Source organism: Macrobrachium nipponense, chromosome 26, assembly GCF_015104395.2.
Source record: "Macrobrachium nipponense isolate FS-2020 chromosome 26, ASM1510439v2, whole genome shotgun sequence".
In the NCBI taxonomy this organism is placed as follows: domain Eukaryota; kingdom Metazoa; phylum Arthropoda; class Malacostraca; order Decapoda; family Palaemonidae; genus Macrobrachium; species Macrobrachium nipponense.
In genome coordinates, this window is record NC_087215.1 from 40,428,694 (window position 1) to 40,442,134 (window position 13,441).

The 13,441-nt window shown below is 37.1% G+C and overlaps 1 protein-coding gene across 1 annotated transcript in view; it reads left to right on the top strand.

The window, feature by feature from the left end:
• Window positions 1-565: 565 nt before the first annotated feature.
• The window catches only part of LOC135200197 (endoribonuclease CG2145-like), a 37,578-nt gene continuing 24,702 nt past the window's right edge, over window positions 566-13,441 (top strand). Inside the window, exons 1-2 of the mRNA XM_064228631.1 lie at window positions 566-681; window positions 2,533-2,766. Coding sequence (XP_064084701.1) covers window positions 606-681; window positions 2,533-2,766 — 310 coding nt within the window. The 5' untranslated portion in view covers window positions 566-605. The remainder of the gene's footprint in view (window positions 682-2,532; window positions 2,767-13,441) is intronic.

Genomic DNA, 13,441 nt, shown 5'->3' on the forward strand with positions numbered 1-13,441 from the left:
CTCCCTGTGCTCTCCAAAGTTGCTGGAAAACTTATTTTTAAGCCACTATATAAGTATGTGGAATCTAAAGGATTGTTAGTTGATAATCAATTCGCATGTATGAATATATATGAATATCTATCTATCTATCTATCTATCTATCTATCTATCTATCTATATATATATATATTATTATATATATATATATATATATATATATATATATATATATATCTATCTATATATATATATATATATATATATATATATATATATATATATATATATATATGTGTGTGTGTGTGTGTGTGTGTGTGTGTGTGTGTAGAGAGAGAGAGAGAGAGAGAGAGAGAGAGAGAGAGGTAAATACAATGATGTACATACGAAATCTATTCACTAAACATTCGTGTGTCCGCGCACAGATATGGACTACATCCTGCCATCCCGTTTATCTTGACTTTCTCTGGCAAAAACATATAGGACACTAAAAGGCAAGTACTCAAATGTCATTGTGATAAGGCTATCACATCCTGAGAAATCTGACAGTTATTTCAAAGTGCTCCTTAGCTTTACGTCTATTGTGCGCCTGAACTTAGTACTAATACGTAACAATTCTATCTGTTCAGATGTTGCTGAGGTGTGTGGTCTCAAGAACCGACAATGCTGCTATTAGGATTTTAGCTTTGATAATCTTAGCTACAGGTAAGAGTTTTAAGATTTTTTTTTTTACTGGCTAGAGCGCTTGCCGGTAGTAATATCTATGGGGGGAGAAAAATTTCTTTAGATGTCGAAGAATTTTGCTTTGAAAAGAGTGCCATTGCAGCAAAAGAAAAGATGGCTTATTTCTTTAACTGTGTTCCCCCTAACAGTATTTAATGTAGCACTTCATATGAAATAAGTTATTACTGAAGACATTAAGTGTGAACAATATCGGTCAAAACAGACAAGACTTTCCACAAAGCAGAAAATATGATTTGATGCAAACAAGTTATTGCACCGCGAGTTTTACATTTTCACGGAGAAGGTAAAATAACCCAAATTCAAATCCAATAGTTTCTTGTACGGCGATTCTTATCTGAAATAAATCCCTTTTAAGGCTAATCTTCAACCAAAACACTTGTTGAGGAAGTTGCGAGGCTATTTTAATAAGGTGTCCAAATTCAAATAGATATATTGGCTATGAAGAAAAGCGAGAATGGAATATAGTTTATAGGCCTACTCATACCAAATTATGTAAAAGAACTTTTCGAGCCACACAGGAGATGATAGAAAATATAGTAATGGAGTCAAGGTATAGCAGATGCTGAAATAAGTATGTTTGAGCATGAGGCTGTAGCGTATTTGAATAGGTTGTCCTAGGGATGAAAGAGATGTGTACGCTTTGAGATTCAAGACGAAATTTAAGATTCATTCCTTCAAAAGTTGTAACAGTGACGTCCAAGTTATATAGCAAATGGTATCAACTTTGGCAACCAAACTGGGCCAGCCTAACTGTGTACATGGTGACATTAAGAAGAGCTAAAAAATATTCATGTAAGATGTGTGTGATGATTGAATAACAGTTTTCTATTTCAGTTTCAGTTGGAGTTCAGGCGGAAAAAGTGGCTTCTCTTTTTCCCTTCTATGGAGATATAACATTCCATCCTGCTCTGCTTGCAGGAGCTGCCGTAATGTTTGCTTCAGGATGTTTCTCAATCGACGCTTATAATACTAGTGATTAGTTTATACTAATTAGAGAATCTGGTGCAGATAATTTCTGGGGTAAAAAATTTAATTCATATATTTCTCTTCAAAGCGTAACTGTGAATTCCTTCAAAACATAACTGTGAATTCCTTGCCTCCCCTTTATTATTAATGTCTGACGATGTTTATCGGCTTTCATAGAGCAATATTCATTATTTGAATGAATTAGTTTTTTGGCATTTTATTTTCTGTGAGTTTTAGTCTGCATACATTCCACTTGCATTGATGGATAAAATCGCACAAATATTACCAGGTAGACCACGGAGAGAAAGACGGTTACAGTATTAGTCTTCAACAAAGGACAGTGGAATCTGGAATATGAATAATGTTAAAGAAGCCCAGTGCCTGAAGGTTCAGATGAAGAATAGTCATATCAAACAGACCTTGTCAGATATTACTAAAATTGCTCGTAATTCAGAAGAATAAAGAGTAAACTGGAAGGAAAGCAACATTTTCTGAAAGGATTTTCAACTAAAGACATTATCATTGGATAAGCAGCCACACTATGCAGTTACAAAAAATCTAAGAACGACTGGGACTATGTCTGTAACGCATAAACGAAAATATAGTGAAGGCTATTTTGTGTCTGCTAGACATAGAATATTATGAATTATAAGGAAAGGTGTTTTAAAAGTTCACAGAGTCAAACACCTAGAGCCGGGTCAGAGGCAGTGATGTGCTAAAGCTGGTTGGCATGAAAAACTTATTTTGTTCGCTTCAGTAATCTGGTGTGAAGATATCTCGATGTTTTTAAGTAAGGAACTGCAAAACTCTTTTGTGTTGTTTCACTCCAATGTATAATTCCAACAGAAGCCTGCAGCCAGTCATGTGTAGGAAGATGCGGAAGGTCTGAGTCTGGAGCTACTTGTCAGTGTGGTTCAAACTGTGCCATTTACAGTAACTGTTGCACAGACTACAACGACATCTGTCTGTCATGCAAAGATCGTTGTGGGGAACGTTACCTGAAAGCCAAACCATGTCAATGCAACAGCAAATGTCAACGCTACAGAAACTGTTGTTCAGACTATGGAATCTTATGTAAAGGTGAGTTTACTTGTCTATCTTGATGACAGCCCGAGTGATCTACTAAATCCGCAATCATTATTTTGTTAGATGTCTGACATTTAAAAAATGGAGAGAAAATTGTGAGCTCTGGTTGTTTTTGGCTACTTCTATGTAGAAAAGTAATAAATAAAGTTCCTAATAATCTCTGTGAGAACATATTTAAAAAAAATCATGTGGATGATGATGTGCTATGTATTTTAGAATGATTTTTGACTAATATGATTAAGTTATAACATAGCTGTATCTGCAAAAGAATATCAATTTTCGTAGACTTAGGGTAAGTAAAAAATGGAGGCACACATTATGAATTTCATAGAAATCGACTGACAGGTGAGAATGATAACATCATGGATACCCTACAGATCAACAACTTTCTTTTAAGCTAACTTCCACCCTATGGAACTTCTTTCCCTAACCTGAACGACGATAACAGTAATTCCTGTCTTGACATTGGATGGACCATTCAGTTTATTTAGTGACGTAAATTCCAGAGCCTGAAAATTTTGCTTTTGCCTTTTGACTTAGAAATTCTATAAGGTGCTGTAATATTGGCTTCTTATAATTTTGTTTCCTGAATACACAAAGTAATACAGTGTGTGTTTCATGTTCTCCATGAATTAGTTCATGATGTCAGTTTACAGAAAAAAAGTATTCACCCTCCCACGGTAAAGTAAGCTTTTCTTTACTTTACTGTAAAACTATAGTACAATTTTATTCATAGTATTACCGATATCAGCAATCAGAAATTTGCGAGGCTGTAACACTGTACCCAAGAAGAGAAAACCAGATAGACATACAGGGCTAGAGCTTACGAAACAACCAGATCCAGAGGCAAAGCCAAAAGCTCTTGGGCTATCACAGTCAGTTGGAAGAATAATTCAACCACCCTTTCGATAAGCATTAGAATGATCAACAATCACCAAACATAATTTTCTATCATCTTCAGATTCTTCAGTCTTCGTGATGAAAAGGCAGTAAAAAATATTGCTGGTTTGGGTTGCAATATATGAATCACTAACAAAAGTTTTAATTCCTGCCACAAACAGGACATTTGAAAAGAAGGGTACTCATTTCTAATATACACTGCCAACACCATTGATATAAGCATGGCATTGCATTCAAGAAGTATTGGTTTCTTGAAACCTTAAATAAGTTCAACTGAGTCTCATTTGAGAGACCAAAGTTTCTGTACTTGATAAAATATGATGGGCACGCTCCATTGAATGATTCGAGTCTTTTTCATAAAAACCCTAAACTCAAATATGAATGCTTGCAGAAACATCATAGCACCATAGCTGCGGACATTTTATCCAAAATAATATACTAGTTGACCAAGTTATGCTGGATGTACTAAAGATAGTAAAGCCTTGGAAGTTGTGAAATTTTTCCCACCCTTCATATTTGAGTCGGGTTTCTTCAGAAAAACTTGGATCTGGCAACGGTATGTCGTTAATGGTGCTCTTGGTACTAGATTTGTCTTATTGAAGAATCTTGGTAGAATGCTGGCGTATAATTCAGTAATATTACAAAGGGTAAAACTACATCACATGACACTGGTGCTGTCTAATCAGTACAAAAGTGATATACAATGAAGATGTTACAGCATACTTCAAAACAAGCCTGGACAGTAATAATGATATGAACATGAAAATGGCTATATACAAAAGAAAAATAAACAGAATCCATAAACAACATGGCAAAGCACCAAATAAAAACTATTCAATGTGGTAGATGCAAAGCAAAGATGCCTCCAACCATTTGAGCCAGAAGAATAGTAGTGATGGTTTTGAAAATAATGAGCAGGGGTAAGCATAAAGAAAAACATAAGGATAAGAGGGCAATCTCTTAATCAACCACTAGGCAACCTTGTGATATTTATTAAGCATGTCTAATACACCATTAAAAATGAGGAAGAACAGTTGAAAAAAAAAGCACACTTGTATTTTCACTCAAGCAAGATAACTAATCAAAGAGAGGTAGAAAGACTACAGTACTATCCAAGACGTAAGTAGCTACCTACTAGAACTGTTTACCAAACCTAAAGAGGTCTCTACACTAACCATGTCAGAAAAGCTATCACTCCTTGAACTGCTGAACAGTTGTAATAAAAACAAAATGTAATGGGAATGAAAGTTGCAATATACGTACCCTGTGCTACCAATTGTGTAAAGAGTGAAGAGATGTTTATGTATGTAGACTTTGTAGAGTAAATGTAGGCTAGGAATGGAACTGTACCTAGAAGGGGGTCCAGAATCAGACTGTCAGGCCAGTCCCTCAAGAATCTGGCGGTAGTCTCTCAAGGAGGTGACTGGTGTAATGTCTAACTTACTACAGTGACAACTTTTGCTAAATTTGAGGCTTTCTGCTACGTGGTACTAACGTTTTTGCTACTTGCATGTTTTTGGAGATTGCTTAAGTTATAATTTAGCCCAAGTTTCTTCAACAGTATCTAAGCCTTTGTCTTGTATGGCTGACAGTCTAAAAAACTAGTCTTGGGCACAAGAAACTTACGGAACGTCAGAGGGACAGTCTTGGGAGAGTAGAACCTTCCCGTCGAAAACGAATGCTACAAAAAAATAGAACAATAAAACTTTTCTAGCCTTACCTAAAAGGTTTGAATTTTTGGGCGAAGCGTTCTGCAGTGTATATTCCTTTTACCTTTCTCCGAGAACTTACAGATGCAAGTTATATGCTCCTCTTCAATGTGAATAATACTAGTCCGGATCATTAGTATCTGCCCTTTGGTAGAGACATTAAAAATTTCCGTAAATGTATTTTCAAAAGGTCAAACATATGTTTTTTTATGTTGATTAGAAGATGGCTAATAGGTTTTTGAAAAAAGATTCATTCTTATACTTTCGAAACATCATAAGACACTTCCTTGCCATATAAAATTACCAATTCAAATGTCCACCATTATAAATATTTTGTTCCCATAGTCTATGTATACAAATTAGAAAACATCTATTTGTGCGTTTGTTTGTAAGAATGTTATACAAATTCACACTTCTTGACCGATTTTGACGAGATTTTTTACCATAGATTCCCCTCCTTCACCAGGAGGGTTTTAGTCAAAATCCAAAATTCAAGGGCCGTTTCTAACATGGTTAAACCATTCTTTTTTCATATCACCTCATTTTTACAAATTCACATGAACGCTATACAAATCCACATTTCTTGAAGGATTTTGATGAGATTTTACATATTAGTCAACATCAAACCTGGAACGGTCATGGCGAAAACAGAATTAAAATTGGACTATTGATTGGGTAAAGGGGGTTTGTGGGAAGGGGTGAAATGTAAAAATTACCAAAAACAACATATATTAGTGTCTAATCCGTAGTTTTTGAGGTCACTGAGAAGAATAGCGACACTCCCAATGCCTTTAAGTCCAAGTACAGCCCCAATAGGGGAGGGAAGTGAGAAGGGGGTGCGAAGGGGGTATTATAAAAATTACCAAAAACGACTGATATTACGTAGTGTTTAATCCATAGTTTTCGAAGTCCCTGAGAAGAATAGTGACGCCCCCAATGCTCTTTAAGTTCAATAGGGAGGGAGGTGGGAGGGGGGCGAAAAGGGCGTGGGAGGGCGTTGACATGTAAATATAATAAAAAATGACAGACATTAGTGTCTAATCCATAGTTTTAAGGGTTGTTGAGATGAATAGTGACACTCCCGATGGCCTGTAAGTCCAAGCTCAGCCCTGATATGAGAGGGGTGAGAAAGGGGTGGGAAGGGGATGACATGTAAAAATAACCGTGTAATCCATAGTTTTCGAGGTTGCTGAGATGAATAGTGACACTCTCAATGCCCATTAAGTCCAAATTCAACCCTGATAAGAAGGGGGCTGTGAAAACGGGTGGGAAGGGGGTGACACTAAAAAATAACCAAAAACCACAGATATTAGAGTCTAATCCATAGTTTTTGACATCACTTGGATGAATAGACACTCCTGATGACCGTCAAGTCTAAGTTCAGGTCCGATAGGAATGGGGGCCAAGAGGTGGTGAAATATAAGATGTCAAAAATGCTGGGCAATGTAGCTGAAGCAACTATCTTAACAGGAATGAGAGAGAGAGAGAGAGAGAGAGAGAGAGAGAGAGAGAGAGAGAGAGAGAGAGAGAGACATTCAGAGATTACCCGAGCAGCGCCATATTGGTTAGCTAGTAACTTACATGTGACGTTGTTCAAAATATCTTGTTAAAACTTTTACGTTTGATCAAATATATCAAACGAAATAAAACCATTTTCAAAGTATTGCATCACTACATTTATTTGAAAAAGAAACTTGAGATTTTATATATTTCAGCAATGAAAGTTTCATCATGAAAACTAGAGTGACGTTGCCTACATCATTATTATCAACAAGTGTTTATGCTTAACTCTAATGAACGCGTAAGAGACATGGCTGTATGTAAATTGACCGTTTTATAAATAATTACACGCTCACATGTGTTTAGTGAATGATCTCACACACACACATATATGGATAAGAACTTGTAACTTTTAAATAATCATAAGCAACTTTATTTGTAGACCATGTTTTACGACACGCATATTTTCTTATTTACAGAACATTGCAGCGGGGAAAACACATGAACCTTGTTTCTTTCTCGCTTCACAAAGTGCAGTTAATGTTCACTTTTCATAATAACGTTGATGATGAAAGCATGGCTGGGTGTGCCTTCAATCTTACTTTGCTCATACCTTTCCAGCTTAGCACCTCCCGTTTGCCAACTGAAGTTTGTGTCTCTTGTGCGCCAAGATCTTGAGCCTTTTGAATTTAGTGGGACTCACATTCCCAGACAATCTGCCTGTCCATATTCTATTCCGCCTAAGATTATAATTCTTGTTTATTCCCTTATTCTCCTATTGAGTACACTCGCACCTGATGATACATGCGTAAATACTGGGAAAGTCTGAACTAAAAGGATTATTTCAATTATCCACACCAAAGATGACCGTTACTTGACAGAAGTGTGTCCAGACCATATGGTGAATGACAGTTTATGCATGGCACTGCCCCCTTGGTTTTTGAAGGAGAAACCCTCCTAACATTGGCTCACCAATCAGACGTCACCAGATGAAGTCCAACCACTTTGAATGGGTTGTAAAAGCTCCTATACAACTATCTACGGTTCAGTGAACACTAGTACTTACCCAGTTGCCAAAAGTTTCTGAAGAGCTTGCTGCACGGCATCTGTACTTCTAGTTTACTCAGAGTGCTGTCCTATCAAACGCCCGTCCATCTTGAAGTAAACGTCCTAAACACTGACCCGCTGTTGGATTTACGCCTTTTCATAGCATAAAAATATGGGTTTGGGATCCCTAGCACATTTTGGGCCATTACGGACAGCAGTTTGTAAAGCTGACAGTTATTTTCATTACAGTCATCTTCGTACTTGTTACTATAACTTTTTGAATAACTTTTGCGGGAGGGAATGACCTTATGAAACTGGAATAAGTTTCTAAATAAAGAGAACAAAAAAATGTATTGTTAAATCACTGATGTACATCATTTTGCAATCGGTCATCTTTAAAACTCGATGATACGGGTATAAATACTTAATTTTTCTTATTCTAATGTCAATCCTTTCGAATTTATGACATTCTTATATTTTCTGCATACGCTGTGCTAGGAAAAAAGATTATATCTTGCCTGTGAAATCATTTTCACTTCAAATAATCTTTTAGGTTGACAGTGTTGCAACGACCATCTTTCAAGACCGATTTAGTGTTATCAAAAGGCTCCATTGCTTGAAATGGCAGTCAATGAGTGCCCTGGCCAGCATCCATCAAGTAAAGGATGATCTCCAGTTAGGATGATTATGAATCCTTTTATATAGAGTTTCTCTTAATTCACACAAGCATATTCAAATGTGAATGTACAATGGGAGAGAAGAGTTCTAACATTAGGGACTTAAGGAGACTTTCGTTTAACAAATATATATTTGTAAATCTGAAGGGAAACATCTGCATAATTTTCCATCTCTTGTAGTGTTGCTTGGGAGTCTGCTCTCTCACCTGCACTCTTCCTCTTCTGCATTCATGAACTTCTCATGTGTAGTTCTTTCATTCATGATTTTTTAGACAATTAAACCATCCATATATTTCTACTTCCTTTACAACCTGTCCCTTTTCTTTTGTCCTTATTCAGTTTCGAATTCGTTCTTTCTTTGTCCATTAACTTTAATCTTGTGGGCCCCTCCGAATGAGGATTCTGTACCAAATGAAGATCAAAGGCTCCAAAATGATCACTAGCCATCTTCTCTTAAATAAATGGCTCATTCTTTCTGATAGTGTTCAGGTTATTTAAACATGTCTTGGAGATTATAATTTCGTTCAAATTTCTCAAAATTCTCTTAAAAACACTGCTCTCTGTTCACACGGCCAAGTTTGTTTATTTATCACAATTATAAAAGCTTTCTACTGGTCTCATCCGTTCTTGTTAGGAATATTGCTCTTAAATTTGGGATACTTTATCTTTTGCCCCTTTTCTCAGTGAAATTAAATCCAAGGCATTTCATCTGATCAGTAGCCCTATTCATACTCTGTTGGGCTTGTTGCCACAACTGTGCAAGCTATACAGTGCATACCCCTTGAACAGGTTTACAAATGGTCCATTGACCAAAAAAAAAAAAAAAAAAAAAAAAAAAAAACAGGGAGCAAAAGGCACATTACCCTTCTGCTGGTAGTTTGGGTTTTAGACCTGCAAAATCCCAACCAACGAACCTTGAAGGTAAATGAATGAATTTACTAATTTGATTGACTGTCTATGTTATCAATTGTTAATCTGCGTATATCAACTCAATTTCCTTAGCACAGAAAGAAAGGACGCTTGTAGGATTGCATTTCATTAACTTGTAATTACCTGCAAACGATATCTTTGTAGCATGATGTCATTCATTTCACTTCAGCCATGAGTTAAGACATTTAATCATTATATTTTCTGCACATTTCTATGGTTTTGCTGTTTTACGCTCTACAACTTCGCTCATCACATCACGCACAACATAGATAACATAAAAACCGGTTACATTTAATCAGAGCAAATAACATCAAAAGAATCCTAGGCCACTTCACCCCTTCTAGAACTGCACACACATGCCGGAACCCTTTTAGACACAAGGGGATAATTCTTGGGCCTACTTTTGAAGAGCCCGAGTAATCATAGCATAACTGCAGTCTGTCTGCGATTAGATTGGGGTGCTGGAAATTCGCGCCTCTTTCTTTAATCGACTCAGTGAGGGGATGAGCGACAGAAAAGCGGCGAAAGGGAACAAAATAAAGTTTTTCCTTTCCTCGTAGTTGGTTGGTCTTGCAAATTTGATGACATCTCTGTAGCGCCCAGCTGAAGGGCCATTCAGTAGGTAAATCTCAACATTCATGCGGCATGGAGATGTTAAATACAAAATGGAGGTGTTACCTCTAGGATGGCACTACTGCGGGCATCAATTTGTACGTTAATGGCTTAATTAATTAAGATTTCATTTTTATTTGAATGATTTTTTCTTTGTCTCATGCCAATGACTGGCTGACCCCTTGCTTCTGGCTCTGACAGTAGAATGGATCAACATACTAGTGTAATTCCATATAATCCATGTAATCACGATCTTGCTCTCATATCTTATTAGCTTTCGATTTTATTTAGCATACACGGCCATTGTTTACACGTCTTATGACACCTATAGTCATCGTTAAGACAAGCCTCATGGCTCAGAGTTTTATTGTCATCTTCTTCGCCGATCCATCATAACCCTTTTTTACCCTGGATTTGTTTGTTTCTACTGTTCCTTCTTACAACATGACTTTCATTCTCATTTTCTTTATATTTGCATGGTTATTTCTGACTTCCAATTTTTCGGATTCTTTTACATATCTATATATTGACATGGAGCAATGATCGATCTCTTTTCACCGTTGCCTATCCTGCTAGTTTTCTCTCTCACATGACCATTTCTTTTTTCATTTTCTTTGGGCTCTGTCTGAACAACCCAAATTTACCAGGGCTCAAGGCGAGTCACTCCATTTCTCAGGCCTCTTCATATTGCACTAAGTCCCCTGACTACCCTGTAGAAATCAGTCATTCTCGGATGACACGGTTTTGTGACTTTTCGTTCTGTTTCCAAACTTTGGAGCTTTCTTCCTGAATCTGTTTTGCTGGCTCGAATGGCTCTGATAACCTCGAATATTTCAAGAAGACGATTAGCCTCTTCCTTTGGTAATAAGCTCCTTCATAACATTCACCCTTATTTTCCCTTTCACTCGGGTCTAGGCCAGACAGGGGCATTGCATTGTACAAAGAAATACAAAGGGGAATGGAGAGGAGCATTGCGACAAATTTTTCTGAACGAAGCCGCTAAGTACTTGCATATGCAAGGTTTGTATGCACGGCTGACGAGCATTTTAATGAACTGGTCGACTTTTTGAGACATGCAGCTATCATTTGTAACTATCATTCTTCTTTGTGAGTTTTGTTAAATCGTCAAAAACAATAAACTATAGTAAAGCGGTCTTTGAGCAAACCATTACCACCAGTCCAGCCATTTCCTGAGCAGTGTAGAACAGCATTTTCTTTAATCAACCAGCCTACGCAACATTACGATTTATTGAATGATACAGTCTTTATATGATCGGAACTGTGAACATTTCTTCTCGAATGACTTAGCACAGATTAACCTAGAACTTAATTTCCATTATTCTCAGCAATGCAGAAAAAGTTACATGGTAATCTGAGTTTCATAAGCTTCAGCATGCCAGAAAGCAAATTTTTCTTGTGTATGCTATCAATAATGGCGGCAATATAAAGAAGGGCCCTAAAAATGCTTATGTACCTTTCGAAAGTCCGGATCAAGGAATTATAATTCAGGACAATTATTGCTCGAAAATGAACAGACGTATGGATACAGACAAGTAAAAAATGCGTCGAAGTTTCTTTGGCGCAATCGAGTGTTCTGTACAGCGTATAATGCTGTATGAAACTCTCAGCTGGCCGTTTGGCCTGTGTTGTTGCGTTACCAGACGCACTATCATGACTAAATTTAATCTTAAATAAAGTAAAATCTACTGAGGCTAGAGGGATGCAATTTGATATGTTTGATTATATGAGGGTGGATGATCAACATACCAATTTGCAGCCCTCTACCCTCACTAGCTTTTTAGATCTGATGGCGGACAGAAAAAGTGCAGAAGGATAGGCAAAGCCATCTCAGTAGTTTTCTTTTCCAGAAAACTAATAAAAATATTAATGCATGCAACGAATTGTGGTTTACTCTATATGGGTCTGTTTTTTATTTTATTTACTTATTGAAAAAGTAATAAGATGCTGAATTTAGTTATAATAATAATAATAATAATAATAATAATAATAATAATAATAATAATAATAATAATAATAATAATAATAATAATAATAATAAACAGAGCACTGGGGCAATATCTGAAAACCAGTGAAGACGAGTGGCTCAAGAGTGCATGGGAAGAAGGACTAATAAAAGTAGACGAAGACCCAGAAATATACAGAGACAGGAGAAAGACAGACAGAACAGAGGACTGGCACAACAAACCAATGCACGGACAATACATGAGACAGACTAAAGAACTAGCCAGCGATGACAATTGGCAATGGCTACAGAGGGGAGAGCTAAAGAAGGAAACTGAAGGAATGATAACAGCGGCACAAGATCAGGCCCTAAGAACCAGATATGTTCAAAGAACGATAGACGGAAATAACATCTCTCCCATATGTAGGAAGTGCAATACGAAAAATGAAACCATAAACCACATAGCAAGTGAATGCCCGGCACTTGCATAGAACCAGTACAAAAAGAGGCATGATTCAGTGGCAAAAGCCCTCCACTGGAGCCTGTGCAAGAAACATCAGCTACCTTGCAGTAATAAGTGGTACGAGCACCAACCTGAAGGAGTGATAGAAAACGATCAGGCAAAGATCCTCTGGGACTATGGTATCAGAACGGATAGGGTGATACGTGCAAACAGACCAGACGTGACGTTGATTGTCAAAGTCAAGAAGAAAGTATCACTCATTGATGTCGCAATACCATGGGACACCAGAGTTGAAGAGAAAGAGAGGGAAAAAATGGATAAGTATCAAGATCTGAAAATAGAAAAGAGAAGGATATGGGATATGCCTGTGGAAATCGTACCCATAATCATAGGAGCACTAGGCACGATCCCAAGATCCCTGAAAAGGAATCTAGAAAAACTAGAGGCTGAAGTAGCTCCAGGACTAATGCAGAAGAGTGTGATCCTAGAAACGGCACACATAGTAAGAAAAGTGATGGACTCCTAAGGAAGCAGGATGCAACCCGGAACCCCACTCTATAAATACCACCCAGTCGAATTGGAGGACTGTGATAGAGCAAAAAAAAAAAAAAAAAAAAAATAATAATAAGAAGAAGAAGAAGAAAGAAGAAGAATGAGGAGGAGTAGAAGAAGAGGAGATGACAAAGAAGTAGATAAAAATGAAGTGTTGATGCGCTTATGACAACAAATCTCTTATTCTTTATCTAGACATATGCTCAGTCATCTTGCGGGCCTGAATGGTAACGATAGGCATAAAAATAAGAATTGGACACATGAAAATCAGCTGACCAGGTGCACTAGAACTTAGCATGACACCAGTCCTTCCATC